Source organism: Heterodontus francisci, chromosome 34 (genome assembly GCF_036365525.1).
Source record: "Heterodontus francisci isolate sHetFra1 chromosome 34, sHetFra1.hap1, whole genome shotgun sequence".
In the NCBI taxonomy this organism is placed as follows: domain Eukaryota; kingdom Metazoa; phylum Chordata; class Chondrichthyes; order Heterodontiformes; family Heterodontidae; genus Heterodontus; species Heterodontus francisci.
The window spans coordinates 15,573,656-15,601,567 of NC_090404.1; the positions used below are offsets into that span (position 1 = coordinate 15,573,656).

General features: G+C 46.2%; 1 protein-coding gene across 1 annotated transcript in view; it reads right to left on the reverse strand.

Moving 5' to 3' along the window:
• LOC137348669 (E3 ubiquitin-protein ligase MARCHF7-like) overlaps nucleotides 1-27,912 on the reverse strand; it is a 136,950-nt gene that overhangs the window by 94,895 nt on the left and 14,143 nt on the right. Inside the window, exons 3-4 of the mRNA XM_068013928.1 lie at nucleotides 26,955-27,042; nucleotides 11,053-11,199 (exon numbers count right to left, since the gene is read on the reverse strand). Coding sequence (XP_067870029.1) covers nucleotides 11,053-11,199; nucleotides 26,955-27,042 — 235 coding nt within the window. The remainder of the gene's footprint in view (nucleotides 1-11,052; nucleotides 11,200-26,954; nucleotides 27,043-27,912) is intronic.

Genomic DNA, 27,912 nt, shown 5'->3' on the forward strand with positions numbered 1-27,912 from the left:
TGCTATTCTCTATAACACACACAGGGAGCTGCTATTCTCCATAACACACACAGGGGGTTGTTATTCTCTATAACACACACAGGGGGCTGTTATTCTCTATAACACACACAGGGAGCTGCTATTCTCTCTGACACACACAGGGGGCTGTTATTCTCGAGAACACACACAGGGAGCTGTTATTCTCTATAACACACACAGGGGGTTGTTATTCTCTAACACACAGGGAGCTGCTATTCTCTATAACACACACAGGGAGCTGCTATTCTCTATAACACACACAGGGGGTTGTTATTCTCTCTAACACACACATGGAGCTGCTATTCTCTATAACACACACAGGGGGTTGTTATTCTCTAGAACACACAGGGGGCTGTTATTCTCTATAACACACACAGGGAGCTGCTATTCTCTATCACACACACAGGGGGTTGTTATTCTCTCTAACACACACAGGGAGCTGCTATTCTCTATAACACACACAGGGGGCTGTTATTCTCTCTGACACACACAGGGAGCTGCTATTCTCTATAACACACACAGGGGGTTGTTATTCTCTAGAACACACACAGGGAGCTGCTATTCTCTAGAAAACACACACAGGGAGCTGCTATTCTCTCTAACACACACAGGGAGCTGCTATTCTCTATAACACACACAGGGGGTTGTTATTCTCTATAACACACACAGGGAGCTGCTATTCTCTATAACACACACAGGGGGCTGTTATTCTCTCTGACACACACAGGGAGCTGCTATTCTCTATAACACACACAGGGGGTTGTTATTCTCTAGAACACACACAGGGAGCTGCTATTCTCTAGAAAACACACACAGGGAGCTGCTATTCTCTCGAACACACACAGGGAGCTGCTATTCTCTATAACACACACAGGGGGCTGTTATTCTCTCTAACACACACAGGGAGCTGCTATTCTCTATAACACACACAGGGGGTTGTTATTCTCTATAACACACACAGGGGGCTGTTATTCTCCATAACACACACAGGGGGCTGTTATTCTCTCTAACACACACAGGGGGCTGCTATTCTCTATAACACACACAGGGGGCTGTTATTCTCTCTAACACACACAGGGAGCTGCTATTCTCTATAACACACACAGAGGGCTGTTATTCTCTATAACACACACAGGGGGCTGTTATTCTCTCTAACACACACAGGGAGCTGCTATTGTCTCTAACACCCACAGGGAGCTGCTATTCTCTATAACACACACAGGGGGCTGTTATTCTCTCTAACACACACAGGGAGCTGCTATTCTCTATAACACACAGAGGGGGTTGTTATTCTCTATAACACACACAGGGGGCTGTTATTGTCTCTAACACACACAGGGAGCTGCTATTCTCTATAACACACACAGGGAGCTGCTATTCTCTATAACACACACAGGGGGTTGTTATTCTCTCTAACACACACAGGGGGCTGTTATTCTCTCTAACACACACAGGGAGCTGCTATTCTCTATAACACACACAGGGGGTTGTTATTCTCTATAACACACACAGGGGGCTGCTATTCTCGATAACACACACAGGGAGCTGCTATTCTCTATAACACACACAGGGGGCAGTTATTCTCTCTAACACACACAGGGGGTTGATATTCTCTATAACACACACAGGGGGCTGTTATTGTCTCTAACACACACAGGGGGCTGCTATTCTCTATAACACACACAGGGAGCTGCTATTCTCTATAACACACACAGGGGGTTGTTATTCTCTAACACACAGGGAGCTGCTATTCTCTATAACACACACAGGGAGCTGCTTTTCTCTATAACACACACAGGGGGTTGTTATTCTCTCTAACACACACAGGGAGCTGTTATTCTCTATAACACACACAGGGGGCTGCTATTCTCTATAACACACACAGGGGGTTGCTATTCTCTCTAACACACACAGGGAGCTGCGATTCTCTATAACACACACAGGGGGCTGTTATTCTCTCTAACACACACAGGGGGTTGTTATTCTCTCTAACACACACAGGGGGCTGTTATTCTCTATAACACACACAGGGGGTTGTTATTCTCTAACACACAGGGAGCTGTTATTCTCTCTAACACACACAGGGAGCTGCTATTCTCTATAACACACACAGGGGGTTGTTATTCTCTAACACACAGGGAGCTGCTATTCTCTATAACACACACAGGGGGTTGTTATTCTCTCTAACACACACAGGGAGCTGCTATTCTCTATAACACACACAGGGGGTTGTTATTCTCTAACACACAGGGAGCTGCTATTCTCTATAACACACACAGGGAGCTGCTATTCTCTATAACACACACAGGGGGTTGTTATTCTCTCTAACACACACAGGGGGCTGTTATTCTCTATAACACACACAGGGAGCTGCTATTCTCTATAACACACACAGGGAGCTGCTATTCTCTATAACACACACAGGGAGCTGCTATTCTCTATAACACACACAGGGGGTTGTTATTCTCTCTAACACACACAGGGAGCTTCTATTCTCTTTAACACACACAGGGGGCTGTTATTCTCTCTAACACACACAGGGGGTTGTTATTCTCTATAACACACACAGGGAGCTGTTATTCTCTCTAACACACACAGGGAGCTGCTATTCTCTATAACACACACAGGGGGTTGTTATTCTCTAACACACAGGGAGCTGCTATTCTCTATAACACACACAGGGAGCTGCTATTCTCTATAACACACACAGGGGGTTGTTATTCTCTCTAACACACACAGGGGGCTGTTATTCTCTATAACACACACAGGGGGCTGCTATTCTCTATAACACACACAGGGGGCTGCTATTCTCTATAACACACACAGGGGGTTGTTATTCTCTATAACACACACAGGGAGCTGCTATTCTCTATAACACACGCAGGGGGCTGTTATTGTCTCTAACACACACAGGGGGCTGCTATTCTCTATAACACACACAGGGGTTTGTTATTCTCTCTAACACACACAGGGAGCTGCTATTCTCTATAACACACACAGGGGGCTGCTATTCTCTATAACACACACAGGGGGTTGTTATTCTCTCTAACACACACAGGGGGCTGTTATTCTCTCTGACACACACAGGGAGCTGCTATTCTCTATAACACACACAGGGAGCTGCTATTCTCTATAACACACACAGGGGGCTGTTATTGTCTCTAACACACACAGGGGGCTGCTATTCTCTATAACACACACAGGGAGCTGCTATTCTCTATAACACACACAGGGAGCTGCTATTCTCTATAACACACACAGGGGGTTGTTATTCTCTCTAACACACACAGGGAGCTGCTATTCTCTATAACACACACAGGGGGCTGTTATTCTCTCTAACACACACAGGGAGCTGCTATTCTCTATAACACACACAGGGGGTTGTTATTCTCTCTAACACACACAGGGAGCTGCTATTCTCTATAACACACACAGGGGGTTGTTATTCTCTCTAACACACACAGGGAGCTGCTATTCTCTCTAACACACACAGGGAGCTGCTATTCTCTATAACACACACAGGGGGCTGTTATTCTCTCTAACACACACAGGGGGTTGTTATTCTCTCTAACACACACAGGGAGCTGCTATTCTCTATAACACACACAGGGGGTTGTTATTCTCTCTAACACACACAGGGAGCTGCTATTCTCTATAACACACACAGGGGGTTGTTATTCTCTCTAACACACACAGGGAGCTGCTATTCTCTCTAACACACTCAGGGAGCTGCTATTCTCTATAACACACACAGGGGGCTGTTATTCTCTCTAACACACACAGGGGGTTGTTATTCTCTCTAACACACACAGGGAGCTGCTATTCTCTATAACACACACAGGGGGCTGTTATTCTCTATAACACACACAGGGAGCTGCTATTCTCTCTGACACACACAGGGAGCTGCTATTCTCTATAACACACACAGGGAGCTGCTATTCTCTATAACACACACAGGGGGCTGTTATTCTCTCTAACACACACAGGGAGCTGTTATTCTCTATAACACACACAGGGAGCTGCTATTCTCTATAACACACACAGGGAGCTGCTATTCTCTGAAACACACACAGGGAGCTGTTATTCTCTGTCACACACACAGGGAGCTGCTATTCTCTATAACACACACAGGGGGCTGTTATTCTCTCTAACACACACAGGGAGCTGTTATTCTCTCTAACACACACAGGGAGCTGCTATTCTCTATAACACACACAGGGGGCTGTTATTCTCTCTGACACACACAGGGAGCTGTTATTCTCTATAACACACACAGGGGGCTGCTATTCTCTATAACACACACAGGGGGTTGTTATTCTCTCTAACACACACAGGGAGCTGCTATTCTCTATAACACACACAGGGGGCTGTTATTCTCTCTGACACACACAGGGAGCTGCTATTCTCTATAACACACACAGGGAGCTGCTATTCTCTGAAACACACACAGGGAGCTGTTATTCTCCGTAACACACACAGGGAGCTGCTATTCTCTATAACACACACAGGGGGCTGCTATTCTCTATAACACACACAGGGAGCTGCTATTCTCTATAACACACACAGGGGGCTGTTATTCTCTATAACACACACAGGGAGCTGCTATTCTCTATAACACACACAGGGAGCTGCTATTCTCCATAACACACACAGGGAGCTGCTATTCTCTATAACACACACAGGGGGTTGTTATTCTCTATAACACACACAGGGAGCTGTTATTCTCTATAACACACACAGGGAGCTGTTATTCTCTATAACACACACAGGGGGCTGCTATTCTCTATAACACACACAGGGAGCTGTTATTCTCTATAACACACACAGGGAGCTGTTATTCTCTGTAACACACACAGGGAGCTGTTATTCTCTATAACACACACAGGGAGCTGCTATTCTCTATAACACACACAGGGGGCTGTTATTCTCTCTAACACACACAGGGAGCTGCTATTCTCTATAACACACACAGGGGGTTGTTATTCTCTATAACACACACAGGGAGCTGCTATTCTCTATAACACACACAGGGGGTTGTTATTCTCTATAACACACACAGGGAGCTGTTATTCTCTATAACACACACAGGGGGCTGTTATTCTCTATAACACACACAGGGAGCTGCTATTCTCTATAACACACACAGGGGGTTGTTATTCTCTATAACACACACAGGGGGCTGTTATTCTCTATAACACACACAGGGGGCTGTTATTATCTATAACACACACAGGGGGCTGCTATTCTCTTTCACACACACAGGGAGCTGCTATTCTCTATAACACACACAGGGAGCTGTTATTCTCTATAACACACACAGGGAGCTGCTATTCTCTATAACACACACAGGGAGCTGCTATTCTCTGAAACACACACAGGGAGCTGTTATTCTCTGTCACACACACAGGGAGCTGTTATTCTCTATAACACACACAGGGGGCTGCTATTCTCTATAACACACACAGGGGGCTGTTATTCTCTCTAACACACACAGGGAGCTGCTATTCTCTATAACACACACAGGGGGCTGTTATTCTCGATAACACACACAGGGAGCTGCTATTCTCTATAAGACACACAGGGGGCTGTTATTCTCTATAACACACACAGGGAGCTGCTATTCTCTATAACACACACAGGGGGCTGTTATTCTCTCTAACACACACAGGGAGCTGCTATTCTCTATAACACACACAGGGGGCTGTTATTCTCTATAACACACACAGGGAGCTGCTATTCTCTATAACACACACAGGGGGTTGTTATTCTCTATAACACACACAGGGAGCTGCTATTCTCTATAACACACACAGGGGGTTGTTATTCTCTATAACACACACAGGGAGCTGTTATTCTCTATAACACACACAGGGAGCTGTTATTCTCTATAACACACACAGGGAGCTGTTATTCTCTATAACACACACAGGGAGCTGTTATTCTCTATAACACACACAGGGAGCTGTTATTCTCTATAACACACACAGGGGGCTGCTATTCTCTATAACACACACAGGGAGCTGTTATTCTCTATAACACACACAGGGAGCTGTTATTCTCTATAACACACCCAGGGAGCTGTTATTCTCTATAACACACACAGGGGGCTGCTATTCTCTATAACACACACAGGGAGCTGCTATTCTCTATAACACACACAGGGGGCTGTTATTCTCTATAACACACACAGGGGGCTGTTATTCTCTATAACACACACAGGGGGTTGCTATTCTCTTTCACACACACAGGGAGCTGCTATTCTCTATAACACACACAGGGAGCTGTTATTCTCTATAACACACCCAGGGAGCTGTTATTCTCTATAACACACACAGGGGGCTGCTATTCTCTATAACACACACAGGGAGCTGCTATTCTCTATAACACACACAGGGGGCTGCTATTCTCTATAACACACACAGGGGGCTGTTATTCTCTATAACACACACAGGGGGTTGCTATTCTCTTTCACACACACAGGGAGCTGCTATTCTCTATAACACACACAGGGAGCTGTTATTCTCTATAACACACCCAGGGAGCTGTTATTCTCTATAACACACACAGGGGGCTGCTATTCTCTATAACACACACAGGGAGCTGCTATTCTCTATAACACACACAGGGGGCTGCTATTCTCTATAACACACACAGGGGGCTGTTATTCTTTATAACACACACAGGGGGCTGTTATTCTCTATAACACACACAGGGGGTTGTTATTCTCTATAACACACACAGGGGGCTGCTATTCTCCATCACACACACAGGGAGCTGTTATTCTCTATAACACACACAGGGAGCTGTTATTCTCTATAACACACACAGGGAGCTGCTATTCTCTATAACACACACAGGGAGCTGTTATTCTCTATAACACACACAGGGAGCTGTTATTCTCTACAACACACACAGGGGGCTGTTATTCTCTATAACACACACAGGGAGCTGTTATTCTCTATAACACACACAGGGGGCTGTTATTCTCTATAACACACACAGGGAGCTGTTATTCTCCATAACACACACAGGGGGCTGTTATTCTCTATAACACACACAGGGGGCTGTTATTCTCTATAACACACACAGGGGGCTGTTATTCTCTATAATACACACAGGGGGCTGTTATTCTCTATGACACACACAGGGGGCTGTTATTCTCTATAACACACACAGGGAGCTGTTATTCTCTATCACACACACAGGGAGCTGCTATTCTCTATAACACACACAGGGGGCTGTTATTCTCTATAATACACTGGGTAATGAACCCGGCCAGGTGTTCGATTTAGATGTAGGTGAGCACTTTGGCGATAGTGATCACAATTCGGTTAGGTTTACCTTAGCGATGGGCAGGGACAGGTATATACCACAGGGCAAGAATTATAGCTGGGGGAAAGGAAATTATGACGCGATTAGGCAAGATTTAGGATGTGTAGGATGGGGAAGGAAACTGCAGGGGATGGGCACAAACGAAATGTGGAGCTTATTCAAGGAGCAGCTAATGCGTGTCCTTGATAAGTATGTACCTGTCAGGCAGGGAGGAAGTTGTCGAGCAAGGGAGCCGTGGTTTACTCAAGAAGTTGAAGCGCTTGTCAAGAGGAAGAGGGCGGCTTATGTTAGGATGAGACGTGAAGGCTCAGTTAGGGCGCTTGAGAGTTACAAGCTAGCCAGGAAGGATCTAAAGGGAGGGCTAAGAAGAGCAAGGAGAGGACACGAGAAGTCATTGGCGGATAGGATCAAAGAAAACCCTAAGGCTTTCTATAGGTATATCAGGAATAAACGAATGATAAGAGTTAGAACAGGGCCAATCAAGGATAGTAGTGGGAAGTTGTGTGCGGAATCAGAGGAGATAGGGGAAGCGTTAAATGAATATTTTTCGTCAGTATTTACAGTAGAGAAAGAAAATGTTGCCGAGGAGATTACTGAGATACAGCCTACTAGGCTAGATGGGATTGAGATTCACAAGGAGGAGGTGTTAGCAATTTTGGAAAGAGTGAAAATAGATAAGTCCCCTGGGCCAGATGGGATTTATCCTAGGATTCTCTGGGAAGCCAGGGAGGAGATTGCAGAGCCGTTGTTGTTGATCTTCAAGTCGTCATTGTCGACAGGAATAGTGCCGGAGGACTGGAGGATAGCAAATGTTGTCCCCTTGTTCAAGAAGGGGAGTAGAGACAGCCCTGGTAATTATAGACCTGTGAGCCTTACTTCGGTTGTGGGTAAAATGTTGGAAAAGGTTATAAGAGACAGGATTTATAATCATCTTGAAAAGAATAAGTTCATTTGCGATAGTCAGCACGGTTTTGTGAAAGGTAGGTCGTGCCTCACAAACCTTATTGAGTTTTTCGAGAAGGTGACCAAACAGGTGGATGAGGGTAAAGCCGTGGATGTGGTGTATATGGATTTCAGTAAGGCGTTTGATAAGGTTCCCCACGGTAGGCTATTGCAGAAAATACGCAAGTATGGGGTTGAAGGTGATTTAGAGCTTTGGATCAGAAATTGGCTAGCTGAAAGAAGACAGAGGGTGGTGGTTGATGGCAAATGTTCATCCTGGAGTTTAGTTACTAGTGGTGTACCGCAAGGTTCTGTTTTGGGGCCACTGCTGTTTGTCATTTTTATAAACGACCTGGATGAGGGTGTAGAAGGGTGGGTTAGTAAATTTGCGGATGACACGAAGGTCGGTGGAGTTGTGGATAGTGTCGAAGGGTGTTGTAGGGTACAGAGGGACATAGATAGGCTGCAGAGCTGGGCTGAGAGATGGCAAATGGAGTTTAATGCGGAGAAGTGTGAGGTGATTCACTTTGGAAGGAGTAACAGCAATGCAGAGTACTGGGCTAATGGGAAGATTCTTGGTAGTGTAGATGAGCAGAGAGATCTTGGTATCCAGGTACATAAATCCCTGAAAGTTGCTACCCAGGTTAATAGGGCTGTTAAGAAGGCATATGGTGTGTTAGCCTTTATTAGTAGGGGGATCGAGTTTCAGAGCCACGGGGTCATGATGCAGCTGTACAAAACTCTGGTGAGGCCGCACCTGGAGTATTGCGTGCAGTTCTGGTCACCGCATTATAGGAAGGATGTCGAAGCTTTGGAAAGGGTGCAGAGGAGATTTACTAGGATGTTGCCTGGTATGGAAGGAAGGTCTTACGAGGAAAGGCTGAGGGACTTGGGGTTGTTTTCGTTAGAGAGAAGGAGGAGGAGAGGTGACTTAATAGAGACATACAAGATAATCAGAGGGTTATGTAGGGTGGATAGTGAGAGTCTTTTTCCTCGGATGAGGATGGCAAACACGAGGGGACATAGCTTTAAGTTGAGGGGTGAAAGATATAGGACAGATGTCAGAGGTAGTTTCTTTACGCAGAGAGTAGTAGGGGCGTGGAACGCCCTGCCTGCAACAGTAGTAGACTCGCCAACTTTAAGGGCATTTAAGTGGTCATTGGATAGACATATGGATGTAAATGGAATAGTGTAGGTCAGATGATCGGAGCAACATCGAGGGCCGAAGGGCCTGTACTGCGCTGTAATATTCTAATTCTAATTCTAATACACACAGGGGGCTGTTATTCTCTCTAACACACACAGGGAGCTGCTATTCTCTGTAACACACACAGGGAGCTGCTATTCTCTATAACACACACAGGGAGCTGCTATTCTCTATAACACACACAGGGAGCTGCTATTCTCTATAACACACACAGGGAGCTGCTATTCTCTATAACACACACAGGGGGCTGTTATTCTCTATAATACACACAGGGGGCTGTTATTCTCTCTAACACACACAGGGAGCTGCTATTCTCTGTAACACACACAGGGAGCTGCTATTCTCTATAACACACACAGGGAGCTGCTATTCTCTATAACACACACAGGGAGCTGCTATTCTCTATAATACACACAGGGGGCTGTTATTCTCTCTAACACACACAGGGGGCTGTTATTCTCTGTAACACACACAGGGGGCTGTTATTCTCTATAACACACACAGGGGGCTGTTATTCTCTATAATACACACAGGGGGCTGTTATTCTCTATAACACACACAGGGGGCTGTTATTCTCTATGACACACACAGGGAGCTGCTATTCTCTATAACACACACAGGGGGCTGCTAATCTCTATCATACACACAGGGAGCTGCTATTCTCCATAACACACACAGGGAGCTGCTATTCTCTATAACACACACAGGGAGCTGCTATTCTCTATAACACACACAGGGAGCTGCTATTCTCTATAATACACACAGGGGGCTGCTAATCTCTATCATACACACAGGGAGCTGCTATTCTCCATAACACACACAGGGAGCTGCTATTCTCTATAACACACACAGGGAGCTGCTATTCTCTATAACACACACAGGGAGCTGCTATTCTCTATAACACACACAGGGAGCTGCTATTCTCTATAACACACACAGGGGGCTGTTATTCTCTATAACACACACAGGGAGCTGCTATTCTCTATGACACGCACAGGGGCTGTTATTCTCTATAACACACACAGGGAGCTGCTATTCTCTATAACACACACAGGGAGCTGCTATTCTCTATAATACACACAGGGGGCTGCTATTCTCTATAACACACACAGGGGCTGCTAATCTCTATCATACACACAGGGAGCTGCTATTCTCCATAACACACACAGGGAGCTGCTATTCTCTATAACACACACAGGGAGCTGCTATTCTCTATAACACACACAGGGAGCTGCTATTCTCTCTAACACACACAGGGAGCTGCTATTCTCTATAACACACACAGGGAGCTGCTATTCTCTATAATACACACAGGGGGCTGCTATTCTCTATAACACACACAGGGAGCTGCTATTCTCTATAACACACACAGGGGCTGCTAATCTCTATCATACACACAGGGAGCTGCTATTCTCCATAACACACACAGGGAGCTGCTATTCTCTATAACACACACAGGGAGCTGCTATTCTCTATAACACACACAGGGAGCTGCTATTCTCTATAACACACAAGGGTCTGGTCTTCCCTGCTACAGTCCCTGGCCTCAGTACCTTTCTGTTGCTCGGCATCCCATTGAGCCATGGTCTCTCGTAGCTTCGGCCGGTGTAGCCCGTGGGCCTGACCAGGGGCTGCGTAGCTCGCTGCTCCCGCTTCTGCTCGGCCTGCATGCGCTCGCGCTCCTTCAGACGCAGTCGACTCTGCACCAAAGCACAGCGGGTTACTTGGCATCAGCTCTTCCTTCCTGAGGGGACCGATCAGCCCCCACATCCCACATCTTTCCCCTTCCCGTCCACTCTTGCTCAGTAGATTGTCCCCAAGGAACCTGCTGCCCCTTGCTTCCCCTGTAGAGCTAAGTCTTATGGGGTCCATTCTGGTATTGAGTTGCATTGAAAGTCAGCCGTAGCTCAGTCGGTCTTGCACTCGCCTCTGACTCAAGAATAAATAGTGCTCCCTAGTTCGAGATTCCCTCACAAGGGGAAACATCCTTTCCACATCCACCCTGTCAAGAGCCAACCTTCCTTAAATAAGGAGACCAGTACTGTACAGAGTACTCCAGATGTGGTCTCACCAGTGCCATGTTTTACTGAAGCATAACCTCCCTACTTTTATATGCAATTCCCATTGCAATAAACAACAACATTCTATTAGCTTTCCTAATTACGTGCTATACCTGCATACTATCCTTTTGCGATGCATGAACTAGGACACCCAGATCCCTCTGCATCTCAAAGTTCTGCAAGTTCTCACCATTTAAATAATATGCTTTTGTTTTAATTCTTCCTGCCAAAATGGACAATTTCACATTTCCCCACATTATACTCCATTTGCCAGATCTTTGCCCACTCACTTAACCTGTCCATATCCCTTTGCCCTCTTCACAACTTACTTTCCTACCTATCTTTGTGTCATCAGCAAATTTAGCAACCATACCTTCGGTCCCTTCATCCATGACATTTATATCAATTATCAAAAGTTGAGGCCCCAGCACTGATCCCTGCGGCACACCACTCGTTCCATCTTGCCAACCAGAAACTGACCCATTTTTGCCTACTCTCGGTTTCCTTTGCCTACTCTCTGTTTCCTGTTAGCTGGCCAATCTTCTATTCATGCCAATACGTTAGGCCCTACACCATGAGCTTTTATTTTCCGCAAAAACTTTTGATGTGGCACCTTCTCCAATCATCCTGAGGAAAGGGATTGAGAGACATTTCTCAGCTATCTCCCTGAGGCAGAGGGGCTGAGACACACCAGTCAGTGTACAGATATCTGCATGAGGGAGAGGGACTGAGAGGCACCAGTCAGTGTACAGATATCTGCATGAGGGAGAGGGACTGAGAGACACCAGTCAGCATGTAGATATCTCCCTGAGAGAGAGGGGACTGAGAGACACCAGTCAGTGTATAGATATCTGCATGAGGGAGAGGGACTGAGAGACACCAGTCAGTGTACAGATATCACCCTGAGACAGAAGGACTGAGAGACACCAGTCAGTGTACAGATATCACCCTGAGACAGAGGGACTGAGAGACACCAGTCAGCGTGTAGATATCTCCCTGAGAGAGAGGGGACTGTGAGACACCAGTCAGTGTACAGATATCTGCATGAGGGAGAGGGACTGAGGGACACCAGTCAGCATGTAGATATCTCCCTGAGAGAGAGGGGACTGAGAGATACCAGTCAGTGTACAGATATCTCCCTGAGAGAGAGGGGACTGAGAGACACCATTCAGTGTACAGATATCACCCTGAGAGAGATGGACTGAGAGACACCAGTCAGTGTACAGATATCTCCCTGAGAGAGAGGGGACTGAGAGACACCAGTCAGTGTACAGATATCTGCACAAGGGAGAGGGACTGAGAGACACCAGTCAGTGTACACATATCTGCATGAGGGAGAGGGACTGAGAGACACCAGTCAGTGTACAGATATCACCCTGAGAGAGAGGGGACTGAGAGACACCAGTCAGTGTACAGATATCTGCACGAGGGAGAGGGACTGAGAGACACCAGTCAGTGTACAGATATCTGCACGAGGGAGAGGGACTGAGAGACACCAGTCAGTGTACACATATCTGCATGAGGGAGAGGGGACTGAGCAACACCAGTCAGTGTACAGATATCTCAATGAGGGAGAGGGGACTGAGAGACAAAGTTCAGTTACCCTGTACATTGAGTGAGGTGTGAGGAGACTTACAACCAACATGGTGCTGTTCGCCCCCTGCCTTAAGCGTTGCTGGATGGAAGGGGCCATCTGAAAGGCTCCATGTCAATTGCCTGTGTGAGGTCATCTGCTTCTCAACAATGGATGGGCATTGTGAGGTCGGGGATGGTGGGGGGGTGGGGCGGTTGCTATTCAGATGCCCCACCAAGGCAGTGGAGGTGAGCAACAGGCAGCGAGCTTGTGGACTAAGTCAAGCACACATTCACCAGGATGATAAAGGGGTTTCTGGGAATGGAGAAGGGGTGGTGGTTCTGTTGGTGTATCGGAAGGGGGTTTGGGCAAACTTTGGGGTGGTATTCCTCGGAGGTGTGCAGGTTCAGAGTTGATGCGGGTCAAAGTTTTTCGAGCGTCAGAGAAATGTGGCCTCCTCTACCAAGCCTCCCATCCAGATACTAAGCTGTGAAAAGCTGCCATGCTTTACCATCACCATGGCCCTGCCAGTAACCAAAGGGTGTGATGCTAAATGAAAGATCAAGAGGGTTAAGGGTTCAATCCCACTACCATAACAACATCAGGAGAGCTCCTCACACTACCTGGTCAAGACTGTACATGAAGAACACCGGCTTACACTACCTCGTTTAATCGGTATATGATCCCCACAGTCTCATACTACCTGCTCTAGTGTGTGTTGTGCAATTGCCTTTAAGAGTGATATCCCTTTAAGATCTTAGTATGCTAATGAGCTAAGTGCCAGGTCGTAGTAATGTGACTTGGAACCAGTGTCATTCTACAACTGTAATACCTGGAGGCAAGTTCTGTAAATAGTTAGCTCTGTATTATATAATAGTTTAGATGTAACAAATCTGCTTGAGATCTTCAACTGGACTCCACACATCTCATTTATGTTGCATCAGATAACATAATAAGAATTCATTACATGCTGGCAGCTGTGGTGAGAAGACAAAGTCTAAACTTGAAGACCGTGGGTAAAACAGCTTTAAAAACTACCTTCCTACAGCTAAAAGAGAGAAAGTTTCAAAGGAACACTGGCCCAAACAGTGAAAAAAAAAAGAGAACTTACCTCAAGCTGTAGAAGACGGAACGCTAAACGAAAGGCTGCAAATCAATCACTGTGATCGGGTGAGTCATTGTCCTGATGGTTCAGGAATACCCATTGAAAAAAAGCTTTGAGGTGTTTGCAAAGTTGATTTTTTTTTTAAAGGCTTAGTAAAAGCCAAAAAACAGGGTAAACCCAATCCCTAGCTCAGGGTGATCGATTGTTTTCAAAGGCTCCCCTCCCAGGCTGATCAAGGTGACGCCATTACAGGAGGCATCCAACAGCAAAAAGTGTGGGAATCCTCCATTCACGCAGCTTGCAGTTAAATGTATTTTTAAAAACCCATAAAACCACTCAAGCATGAATAATTGCCTACTGAATGGCTGTATAAACAAACTCTAGCAGAGAAAAAAAGCACTTGAAATGCCTATTGCATAACTGTATAAACAGACAGACTAGAGTGCTAGAAGCAAGATAAACAGATAAACTGTTTAACACCTGCTCCTGTTATTTAAAGCAGCCAAGAGAGCTTTTTAAAGGGAAAAGCATTACAGAGTCATAGAACTAAGTCTTAAAGCAAGTTTTAAGCAAAAGAACAGCAGAAAGATGGATAGCAAATTTCCCAGCATGAACTGAAAGGACATGGATAGCTTATCCATGCTCCAATTTTTCAAACAGGCTGTGAAAATAATGATAGCAATGAGAAATGAGGGTTTACATAGAATTACTACCTCAGGCTTATTGGACGAGGACCAGAAAGATCCCATAAAGATATGGAAAGTGCTAGAAGATCAGCTCAGATTGAGGGTGAATTTTAGAATTCACCACCTGGAATTGATGTCCTACAGGCAACAGGCATAGGAATCAATAGACCAATTCATCAGCAGATGCTGTAGTTAGGGCAACGAATGTGATTTTTCAGAAGCTGAGCTGTTGGGCCAAATAATGGAGCTGGTGATTGTATCAACATCCATTGAAGCACTTCAGAAGGACCTCTTGGGGAAAAAGAAAGGTCACAGCATTGATGCACTGCTGGAAGATGGCAGGAAATATGAAGCCATTTGTAGCTGGGTAACAGCATCTGCAAGCACTAGGTGCAGCCAACAGTATCGGCACAATAACCAGGTCAAAAAGAGCAAGTAAGCTGTGAGGTAAGGTGGTTGGTCCCACTCACAGCGAAGTTGTCCTGCATTTTGTGACCTGTGCAAGGTGTGCGGTGCAAAAGGACACTGGGCCCGCCTCTGAAAGAATTCTGGCTTCCAAGACATGGCAAGAAGTCACAGCAGGTCACAGACAAACAGACGGCAGGCACAGCAACAGGGCAACAGCAGCAAGGAGAGTTCCAGAGACCAGGGTAAACACAAGCCGATACATGAAGTCCACAGTGAAACAGACCTGAGACAAGACTCTGAGAGAAGTAATTCCCCAGTCAGAAGATGAACAGGTGTTCCACATTGTGAACCTGACACATCATGTTGATGAAGTCAAACAACTGGAAGCTTTCGCCACTGTTGACATCACGTGCCCAAAGAAATCTGGAAAACACACACTCAAGGTTAAGATTGATACCGGGGCTAGTGCAAATATCCTATCAGTCTGATTCCTGAAAGATATGTATCAGAGTCATTGGAAATCAACGATACAAATGACAACTGCCAAGTTATCTAGAGACAATGTGTCACCCATCCCTTGCAGTGGCACATTAACAAATCAATGCAGCTACGGAAAGTCAGCAAGGAAACCACAAATATTCTACCTATTAAACACGAGCGGACCAGCAATGGCAGGACCACCAGCATGTAAGGGTCGATTGATGGAATTGCATCCTCTCTGAGGTGCATTACAGCATCACCTTTGGAATCTCCTATGGCGTCGAACCTGTCCGGGTATATTTGTTGTAGGTCGTGGACCGACTCCATGGAGGTACCCTTAGTCTCTTCTGCTGTAATGGGTATCTTGGTCACCTCATGGGTGATCACGATGTTGAAGTCCTCCCAGAAAGTGCAGCATGCATGTACAAGAAAAACCTAAGCGTGAGTTAGATGCCATGGAACGCAATGGCATCATCCGTCATGTGCATCATCATACAGACTGGTGAAGCTCAATTACGTGCGTACTAAAGAAGGATGCAGCAATCAGGATAGGTCTAGATCCAAGGAGTCTAAACCTTTCCCTAAAGAGATGCCCCCACAAGATTCCAACATCAGAGGAATTGTTCACAGGAGCCAAATTCTTCTCCAAGTTGGATGCTAAACATGGATATTGGTTGGTACACCTAGCTAAGGAATCTCAAGAAGTCACCACCTTCAGGACACCATTTGGAAGATATTGCTTCCAGAGACTACCCTTCAACTTATCTGTCAGTCAAGATCAGTTTCAGCAACATATGGACAGAATTATAGAAAATGTGCCTGGATGTATCTGCATTGCTGATGAGATTGCGGTAATGGGCAAAACCAAAGAAGAACATGACTGAAATCTCCATTCACTGATGGCAGTACCTCGTCGTGAAGGGCTCATTTTTAACAGCAAGAAGTGCTAGGTGAATGTAAGTCAGAGCAATTTCTTTGGCTCCATCTATTCCGGTTGTGGAATCCATCCTGACCCAGGCAAAGTCGAAGATGTGAGGCATATGCCTACTCCACAAGACAAGGAAGACCTCCAGAGATGTCTTGGATTTTTCAACTTTTTGGCACCATACATTCCAAATTTTTCTGACAAAGCATCATCACTGAGCGAGCTCTTAAAGAAAGACGTACCATTTGTATGGCAGGAGGATAATCAGCATATGTTTGAGTCTCCCACACAAGCATTGTCAGCAGAAATCTGTACCCTGCAGTACTATGATCCAAGGAAGAAGACAATCCTGGAAGTTGACGCCTCACAGAAAAGGCTAGGAGCATGCATCCTACAGGATGACAAACCAATTGCATTCAGGTCCAAATGTTTATCCTCATCACAGTCCAATTACTCAAACATAGAGCGTGAAACACTTGCTCTGATGTCTGGGATCACAAAGGTCCATACCTACCTGTTCAGTAAGCGGTTCATTGTGGAAACCGACCATGATCTGGCGCAAACCATTGACAAGTGCATCACCTCGACCGCAGTGACTCTTAATGAAAGCACAGGGGTACGACTTCGATGAATGAAGAAGTTCCACTGGATCTACAGTAGACAGCAAGGACATCGAGGTAGAAGATGTGCTCAAAATCGATTTAGTGCATTTTGGTCAGCACAAATGTGACCAACTACAATCAGAAACAGCCACTGACCCACATCTGAAGGCCCTATGGAGAGTCATCTTGGAAGGATGGCCTGATACAGTAAAAGAGGTACCAGAAATCCTCAGATACCTTTGGCCTTATGGAGCTCGGTATCTCGAGAGGCATCACCTGCAAAAGTGCCCAATGTTCTCCAACAGGACACCTTGTCACAACTTCACCAAGGCCATATGGGCATATAGCAAATGAGACAACTGGAACGAGACACTGTTTATTGGCCAAGGATCAATAATGATATCGAAAGATTAGTGAGGATGTGCGAGGCATGCCAGAGCCACCAGCCACAACAACACAAAGAACCTCTACACCCTCACGAGGTTCCGTCAGTCCCTTGGTCCAAAATCACCACTGACCTATTTTCCGTTAATGGAGACAAGTTTATCTTAGTCACTGATTATTTCTCCAAATTTCTAATTGTCAGACAGATAAAAGACACTTCAAGCACGGTCATCGTAGACACATTGAGAGCCATATTCAGTCTATTCGGTGCACCTGAAGAAATCATTTCTGACAATGGGCCACAGTATACGAGCAGACCTTTCAGGGCTATGTGTGGCAAATGGGGCATAAACCATGTGACATCCTCACCACATTACCCTGGGTCTAATGGTCTTGCCAAGCGAATGGTCCACACAGTCAAAGAACTTATCCTAAAGTGTAGGACAACGAAACAAGATTTTCATGTTGACATGCTCCACCTCAGAGCTACACCTATGGATATGGGTTTACCATCACCAGCAGAGATCATGTTTGGCAGACAAGTGCGGACGACTCTGCCAAACCATCATCTGTCCAAATTCTCCGAGATGCAGGAGACACCGCTCGGAAAACAAGGGAGAATGAAGATGTAGCATGACTGACACGCAGGGGTGGAACTACCTCAGCTACATGTAGGACAAAAGGTTAGGGTCATACACCCCACCATGAGAACATGGTTACCTGCAGAGGTGTGTGGAATGTGCAGTGAGCCTAGGTCCTACGAGATTGCAACATCTAGCGGAGCGGTGCTGAGAAGGAACCAAAGCCAACTGAAAGAGGTGTGCAGTACTCCAATTGCACACGGCGGACTTGAGGGAGCACGCTCCGATGGTGGAGGTGTGACAGATCAACAGGACGGCAGCCAATGCATTGACAACATGCCTGCAAACCCAGGGCAGCCTAAGGTGAAATCCATATCGGCAGAAGGTTATACCATAAACAGATCTGGAAGAGTTGTCAAACCACTGAAATGATATATGGACTCTTAAGCCTCTGCATTTGGAAATTTCACAATCTCTATCCATGTGTAAATAATTTTGATGTTATCTAATTTTATGTATTTTTACTATTGGCATACGAGACTTATCTTTAGAAAGAAAGGGTATGTTGTGTGATTGCCTTTAAGAGTGATATCCCTTTAAGATCTTAGTATGCGAATGAGCTAATTGCCAGCATGTAGTCATGTGACTGGGAGCCAGAGTAACTCGACAACTGTAACCCCTGGAGGCAAGTTCTTTAAATAGTTTGTTTTATCCTGTATTCAACTTTAGCTGTAATAAATCTATTTGAGATCTTCAACCAACCGGACTACATGCATCTCATATATGTTGCATCAGACAACATAAAAAGAATTCATTACAGTGTGTCTGTATAACACACTCTCACACGACCTTGTCTAGTGTGTCTGCACGGCACAGTCTCACACTACCCGATCTAGTGTGTCTGTATAACACACTCTCACACTGCCTGGTCCAGTGTGTCTGTATAACACACTCTCACACGACCTGGTCTAGTGTGTCTGCACGGCACAGTCTCACACTACCCGATCTAGTGTGTCTGTATAACATACTCTCACACGACCTGGTCTAGTGTGTCTGCACGGCACAGTCTCACACTACCCGATCTAGTGTGTCTGTATAACACACTCTCACACTGCCTGGTCTAGTGTGTCTGTATAACACACTCTCACACGACCTGGTCTAGTGTGTCTGCACGGCACAGTCTCACACTACCCGATCTAGTGTGTCTGTATAACACACTCTCACACTGCCTGGTCTAGTGTGTCTGTATAACACACTCTCACACGACCTGGTCTGGTCTAGTGTGTCTGCACGGCACAGTCTCACACTACCCGATCTAGTGTGTCTGTATAACACACTCTCACACTACCTGAACTAGTGTGTCTGTATAACACACTCTCACACTGCCTGAACTAGTGTGTCTGTATAACACACTCTCACACTACCTGATCTAGTGTGTCTGTATAACACACTCTCACACTGCCTGAACTAGTGTGTCTGTATAACACACTCTCACACAACCTGATCTAGTGTGTCTGTATAACACACTCTCACACTACCTGATCTAGTGTGTCTGTATAACACACTCTCACACTACCTGATCTAGTGTGTCTGTATAACACACTCTCACACTACCTGATCTAGTGTGTCTGTATAATACACTCTCACACTACCTGGTCTAGTGTGTCTGTATAACACACTCTCACACTACCTGATCTAGTGTGTCTGTATAACACACTCTCACACTACCTGATCTAGTGTGTCTGTATAACACACTCTCACACTACCTGATCTAGTGTGTCTGTATAACACACTCTCACACTACCTGGTCTAGTGTGTCTGTATAACACACTCTCACACGACCTGGTCTAGTGTGTCTGTATAACACACTCTCACACTACCCGATCTAGTGTGTCTGTATAACACACTCTCACACTACCTGATCTAGTGTGTCTGTATAACACACTCTCACACTACCTGGTCTAGTGTGTCTGTATAACACACTCTCACACGACCTGGTCTAGTGTGTCTGTATAACACACTCTCACACTACCCGATCTAGTGTGTCTGTATAACACACTCTCACACTACCTGGTCCAGTGTGTCTGTATAACACACTCTCACACTACCTGGTCTAGTGTGTCTGCACAGCACAGTCTCACACTACCCGATCTAGTGTGTCTGTATAACACACTCTCACACTACCTGGTCCAGTGTGTCTGCACAGCACAGTCTCACACTACCCGATCTAGTGTGTCTGTATAACACACTCTCACACTACCTGGTCCAGTGTGTCTGTATAACACACTCTCACACTACCTGGTCTAGTGTGTCTGCACAGCACAGTCTCACACTACCCGATCTAGTGTGTCTGTATAACACACTCTCACACTACCTGAACTAGTGTGTCTGTATAACACACTCTCACACTACCTGAACTAGTGTGTCTGTATAACACACTCTCACACTACCTGGTCTAGTGTGTCTGCACAGCACAGTCTCACACTACCCGATCTAGTGTGTCTGTATAACACACTCTCACACTACCTGGTCCAGTGTGTCTGCACAGCACAGTCTCACACTACCTGGTCTAGTGTGTCTGCACAGCACAGTCTCACACTACCCGATCTAGTGTGTCTGTATAACACACTCTCACACTACCTGAACTAGTGTGTCTGTATAACACACTCTCACACTACCTGAACTAGTGTGTCTGTATAACACACTCTCACACTACCTGAACTAGTGTGTCTTTATAACACACTCTCACACTACCTGAACTAGTGTGTCTGTATATCACAGTCGCACACTACCTGGTCTAGTGTGTCTGTATAACACACTCTCACACTACCTGGTCTAGTGTGTCTGTACAGCACAGTCTCACACTACCTGGTCTAGTGCGTCTGCACAGCACAGTCTCACACTACCTGAACTAGTGTGTCTGTATAACACTCTCACACTACCTGAACTAGTGTGTCTGTATAACACACTCTCACACTACCTGAACTAGTGTGTTTGTATAACACAGTCTCACACTACCTGATCTAGTGTGTCTGTATAACACACTCTCACACTACCTGAAATAGTGTGTCTGTATAACACACTCTCACACTACCTGATCTAGTGTGTCTGCATAACACACTCTCACACTACCTGAACTAGTGTGTCTGTATAACACACTCTCACACTACCTGAACTAGTGTGTTTGTATAACACAGTCTCACACTACCTGATCTAGTGTGTCTGTATAACACACTCTCACACTACCTGAAATAGTGTGTCTGTATAACACACTCTCACACTACCTGATCTAGTGTGTCTGTATAACACACTCTCACACTACCTGATCTAGTGTGTCTGTATAACACACTCTCACACTACCTGAAATAGTGTGTCTGTATAACACACTCTCACACTACCTGATCCGGTGTGTCTGTATAACACACTCTCACACTACCTGATCAAGTGTGTCTGTACAATGGTGTGTTTGCATAACACACTCTCACACTACCTGATCTAGTGTGTCTGTACAATGGTGTGTCTGTAGAACACACTCTCACACGACCTGGTCTAGGGTGTCTGCACAGCACAGTCTCACACTACCTGAACTAGTGTGTCTGTATAACACACTCTCACACTACCTGAACTAGTGTGTCTGTATAACACACTCTCACACTACCTGATCTAGTGTGTCTGTACAATGGTGTGTCTGTATAACACACTCTCACACTGCCTGATCTAGTGTGTCGGTACAATGGTGTGTCTGTATAACACACTCACACTACCTGATCTAGTGTGTCTGTACAATGGTGTGTCTGTATAATACACTCTCACACTACCTGATCTAGTGTGTCGGTACAATGGTGTGTCTGTATAACACACTCTCACACTACCTGATCTAGTGTGTCTGTACAATGGTGTGTCTGTATAACACACTCTCACACTGCCTGAAATAGTGTGTCTGTACAATGGTGTGTCTGTATAACACACTCTCACACTACCTGATCTAGTGTGTCGGTACAATGGTGTGTCTGTATAACACACTCTCACACTACCTGATCTAGTGTGTCTGTACAATGATGTGTCTGTATAACACACTCTCACACTACCTGATCTAGTGTGTCTGTACAATGGTGTGTCTGTATAACACACCCTCACACTACCTGAAATAGTGTGTCTGTACAGTGCAGTCTCACACTACCTGGTCTAGTGTCTCTGTACAGCACATTCACACACTACCAGGTCCAGTGTTTTTGTACAGCCCAGTCACACATTACCTGTCGAATGTGTCTGTACAACGAAGTCCTACACTACCAGGTCTAATGTGGTTGTACAGCACAGTCTCACACTACCTCTACTAGTGTGTCTGTACCGCACAGTCTCACACTACCTGGTCTAGTGTGTCTGTACAACTCAGTCTCACACTGCCTGGTCTAGTGTGTCTGTACAACACAGTCTCACACTACCTGGTCTAGAGTGTCTGTACAGCACAGTCTCTACCTGGTCTAGTGTGTCTGTACAGTGCAGACTCACACTACTTGGTCTAGTGCGTCTGTACAGCGCAGTCTCACACTACCTGGTCTAGTGTGTCTGTACAACACCATCTCACACTAACTGGTCTAATGTGTCTGTACAACACAGTCTCACACTACCTGGTCTAGTGTGTCTGTACAACACCGTCTCACACTAACTGGTCTAATGTGTCTGTACAACACAGTCTCGCACTGCCTGGTCTAGTGTGTCTGTACAGCACAGCCTCACACTACCTGGCCTAGTGTGTCTGTACAACACAGTCTCGCACTGCCTGGTCTAGTGTGTCTGTACAGCAAAGTCTCACACTACCTAGTCTAGTGTGTCTGTACAGCACAGCCTCACACTACCTGGTCTAGTGTGTCTGTACAGCACAGCCTCACACTACCTGGCCTAGTGTGTCTATACAGCGCAGTCTCACACTACCTGGTCTAGTGTTTTTGTACAGCACAGTCTCACACTACCCAGTCTAGTATTTTTGTGCAACACAGTCTCACACTACCTGTACTAGTGTGTCTGTACAGCATAGTCTCACACTACCTGTACTAGTGTGTCTGTACAGCATAGTCTCACACTACCTGGTCTAGTATGTCTGTACAGCACAGTCTCACACAACCTGATCTAGTGTGCCTGTACAGCACAGTCACACTATCTGGTCTATTGTGACTGTACAGCGCAGTCTCACACAACCTGGTCTAGTGTGTTTGTATAACACAGTCTCACACTAACTGGTCTAGTGTGTCTGTACAACACAGTCTCACACTACCTGGTCTAGTGTGTCTGTACAACACCGTCTCACACTACCTGGTCTAGTGTGTCTGTACAGCACAGCCTCACACTACCTGGCCTAGTGTGTCTGTACAGCGCAGTCTCACACTACCTGGTCTAGTATGTCTGTACAGCGCAGTCTCACACTACCTGGTCTCGTGTTTTTGTACAGCACAGTCTCACACTACCCAGTCTAGTATTTTTGTGCAGCACAGTCTCACACTACCTGTACTAGTGTGTCTGTACAGCACAGCCTCACACTACCTGGTCTAGTGTGTCTGTACAACACCGTCTCACACTACCTGGTCTAGTGTGTCTGTACAGCACAGCCTCACACTACCTGGCCTAGTGTGTCTGTACAGCGCAGTCTCACACTACCTGGTCTCGTGTTTTTGTACAGCACAGCCTCACACTACCTGGTCTAGTGTGTCTGTACAACACCGTCTCACACTACCTGGTCTAGTGTGTCTGTACAGCACAGCCTCACACTACCTGGCCTAGTGTGTCTGTACAGCGCAGTCTCACACTACCTGGTCTCGTGTTTTTGTACAGCACAGTCTCACACTACCCAGTCTAGTATTTTTGTGCAGCACAGTCTCACACTACCTGTACTAGTGTGTCTGTACAGCACAGTCTCACACTACCTGTACTAGTGTGTCTGTACAGCACAGTCTCACACAACCTGATCTAGTGTGCCTGTACAGCACAGTCACACTATCTGGTCTATTGTGTCTGCACAGCACAGTCTCACACTACCTGGTCTAGTGTGTTTGTACAATACAGTCTCACACTACCTGGTCTAGTGTGTCTGTACAACACCATCTCACACTACCTGGTCTAGTGTGTCTATACAGCGCAGTCTCACATTACCTAGTCTAGTGTGTCTGTACTGCACAGTCTCACACCACCTGGTCTAGTGTGTCTGTACAGCACAGTCTCACACTACCTGGCCTAGTGTGTCTATACAGTGCAGTCTCACACTACCTGGTCTCGTGTTTTTGTACAGCACAGTCTCACACTACCCAGTCTAGTATTTTTGTGCAGCACAGTCTCACACTACCTGTACTAGTGTGTCTGTACAGCATAGTCTCACACTACCTGTACTAGTGTGTCTGTACAGCATAGTCTCACACTTCCTGGTCTAGTATGTCTGTACAGCACAGTCTCACACTACCTGGTCTCGTGTTTTTGTACAGCATAGTCTCACACTACCCAGTCTAGTGTTTTTGTGCAGCACAGTCTCACACTACCTGTACTCGTGTGTCTGTACAGCACAGTCTCACACAACCTGATCTAGTGTGCCTGTACAGCACAGTCACACTATCTGGTCTGTTGTGTCTGTACAGCACAGTCTCACACTACCTGGTCCAGTGTGTCTGCACAACACATTCTCACACTACCAGGTCTAGTGTGTCTGTACAACACATTTTCACACTACCAGGTCTAGTTTGTCTGTACAGCACAGTCTCACAGTGTCTGGTCTAGTGTGTCTGTACAGCACAGTCTCACAGTGTCTGGTCTAGTGTGTCTGTACAACACATTCTCACACTACCAGGTCTAGTGTGTCTGTACAGCACAGTCTCACAGTGTCTGGTCTAGTGTGTCTGTACAACACATTCTTACACTACCAGGTCTAGTGTGTCTGTACAGCACAGTCTCACAGTGTCTGGTCTAGTGTGTCTGTACAACACATTCTCACACTACCAGGTCTAGTGTGTCTGTACAGCACAGTCTCACAGTGCCTGGTCTCATGTGTCTGTGAATACAAACCAGACGAGCCAGGCAGCGTAGCTCTGGTGGCATAGGGCCAAGGTACTTACAGACGTACCAGGCCAGGCAGTGAGCCACTGAGGTGTTCACAGACACACTAGACACCAGGGAGTTGGCAGACGGGCGGGTGGTGGGGATGGAGGCTGTTTCTGCTCCTGTGGTTCAGTAGCTCAATGGGCATAGTATAAACCACAGAAGGACTGGTGTAGTTCATTCCGTGTTTTGTTGTATCACGGGGGTGCCATGGAGGCAAGGGATAACAGACCTCCCTAAACTGCAAGCTAAGGCCAAGTTAAGAGGAGAAACTAAGAGTGACTGGGAATCTTTTCATTAGGACAGGAAAGGTTAAAAGAAGATCTGATGGGGGGGGAGGGGGGGTTCAAAATCACGAGGCGTTTTGATAAAGTAAATCGGAAAAAGCTATAGGCACTGGTGGGTGAGTCGGTAATCGAGGGCATCAGTTTAAGGTTAGCACCAAAAGAACAAGGGAGAGGTTAGGAGGAATGTTTGTTTTACACAGAGGGTAGGGAGTGACCGGCCAGAAATGATAAGGGCAATGGAATCAAGAATTCTTTTGGAAAGGAAGAGGGGAGAAATATTTTCAACGAGAAAGATTTAATTAGAAAGGTCCAGGTAATGGACAGGGGGGAACACTCCTTCAGAAAGAGAGAGCACAGGGGCAAGTGGTCGGCTTGGGAAACGGCGGGGGTTTGGGTCTAATGGGAGTGTCCCAAAATGGATCTGGCTACTTTGCTGCCTGACATGGCTGCTCTCGCTCTCACCTCTCGAGTCAGAAATTGTGGGGTTCAACCCCATGCCGGGAACTGAAGCCCAGCATTCCCTTCCAATTCTTTTCGCGAGCGCGAGCGATTTCTTTTTTTTAAGTGCACGGCCCCTTTAAATCTTTCTGCAGGGCTGCGCACGCGTGCTTATTTGGTTGGGCCAACTTGTGCGTGGACTGTGCGGGGACTTTTGGGCTCCTGCTCCGCTGCACGGCCAAGGCACGCGGAAGAAACTTTGCTGGAGCCCCGTGATCCAACGCTAACACTCCCAGTGCCAGTACTGAGGGAGTGCTGCATTGTCGGAGGCGCCGTCTTTCAGGTGAGATGTTAAACCGAGGGCCCCGTCTGCCCTTGCAGGTGGACGTAAAAGATCCTTCTGGAATCTATTGATCGCTATTGCAAGGTGAGCGGGGTGGTGGGGGGGACGGGGGGGAGGGACGACTTATCTCCCGGTGACCTGGGGCGCAATATTTATCCCTCAACCAACACCACTTTAAAAAAAAAACACGATGATTGGGTGATTATTGTGTTTGTGGGACTAAGGGGAACACTCCTTCAGAGACAGCGAGGGCACAGGGACGATGATTTGAACGGGGAAATGGGTTCTTTGTGAGATCTTGCTGTGCACAATTTGGCTGTCATGTTATCTACACATGGCCGTACGTCAAAGAACAACCCGGAATGTCTCCATTCGAACAAGGAGAATTGCCTTGCTTGGTGGATGAAAATGGCTGCCGGCATAATCTAGCCTATCAATAGTTGGGATGGGTGGGAGGTGGGGGGTGGCGGTGGTTGTTGGCTACTGTGGGGTTTCGATCTTACCTTATAGTCGCTATCTATTCTGCATTGGACCTCCCTCATGTAGGCACTGTCTGTGAAGGGTGTTTTCTTGCAGTAGCCACTCTCCATCCTGGAGGGAAAAAGCAGTGAGGGGAGCATCAGCAAAACCGAAGATGGTGCATGCGAGATGCACAGAATTACATAGAACCTTGCAGCACAGCAACAGGCCATTATGCCCATCAGCCTATGCTGCACGTCAGCCTCCTCCCACTCCACTTCATCTCACCCCATCAGCATATCCTTCTATTCCTTTCTCCCTCATGTGCTTCCCGAGCTTCCCCTTAGTTGTGTCTCAGCTATTCAACTCAACCACTCCCTGTGGTCATGAGTTCAACATTCTCACCACTCTCTGGGTTAAGAAGTTTCTCTTGAATTCTCTCTTGGATTGATTAGCGATTATCTTACATTTTCACTCCTCCACAAGTGGAAACATTTTCTCTACCTCTACCTGATCCAACAGCTTCATAATTTCAAAGACCTCTATCAGGTCACCTCTCAGGCTTCTCCTTTCTCAGTAAGCAGATCCTCTCAGTCCTAGTGTCATCCTTGTGAATCTTTTTTGTACCATCTCCAGTGCCTCTATATCCTTTTTTGTAATATGGAGACCACAACTGTCCACAGCACATCAAGTGTGATCTGACCAAGGTCCCTGAGAACTGCTGCAGTCCTTGGGTCCTTTTCTTAGACTTCGTAGCAGTTTTGATACAACTGAGTGGCTTGCTTGGCCATTTCAGAGGGCATTTTAAGAGTCAACCACATTGCTGTGGGTCTGGAGTCACATGTAGGCATGACCGGGTAAGGACGGCAGATTTCCTTTCCTGGAGGACATTAGTGAACCAGATGGGTTTTTACAACAATCGACAATGGTTTCACGGTCACCATTAATTCCAGATTTATTAATTGAATTTAAATTTCACCATCTGCCGTGGTGGCATTCGAA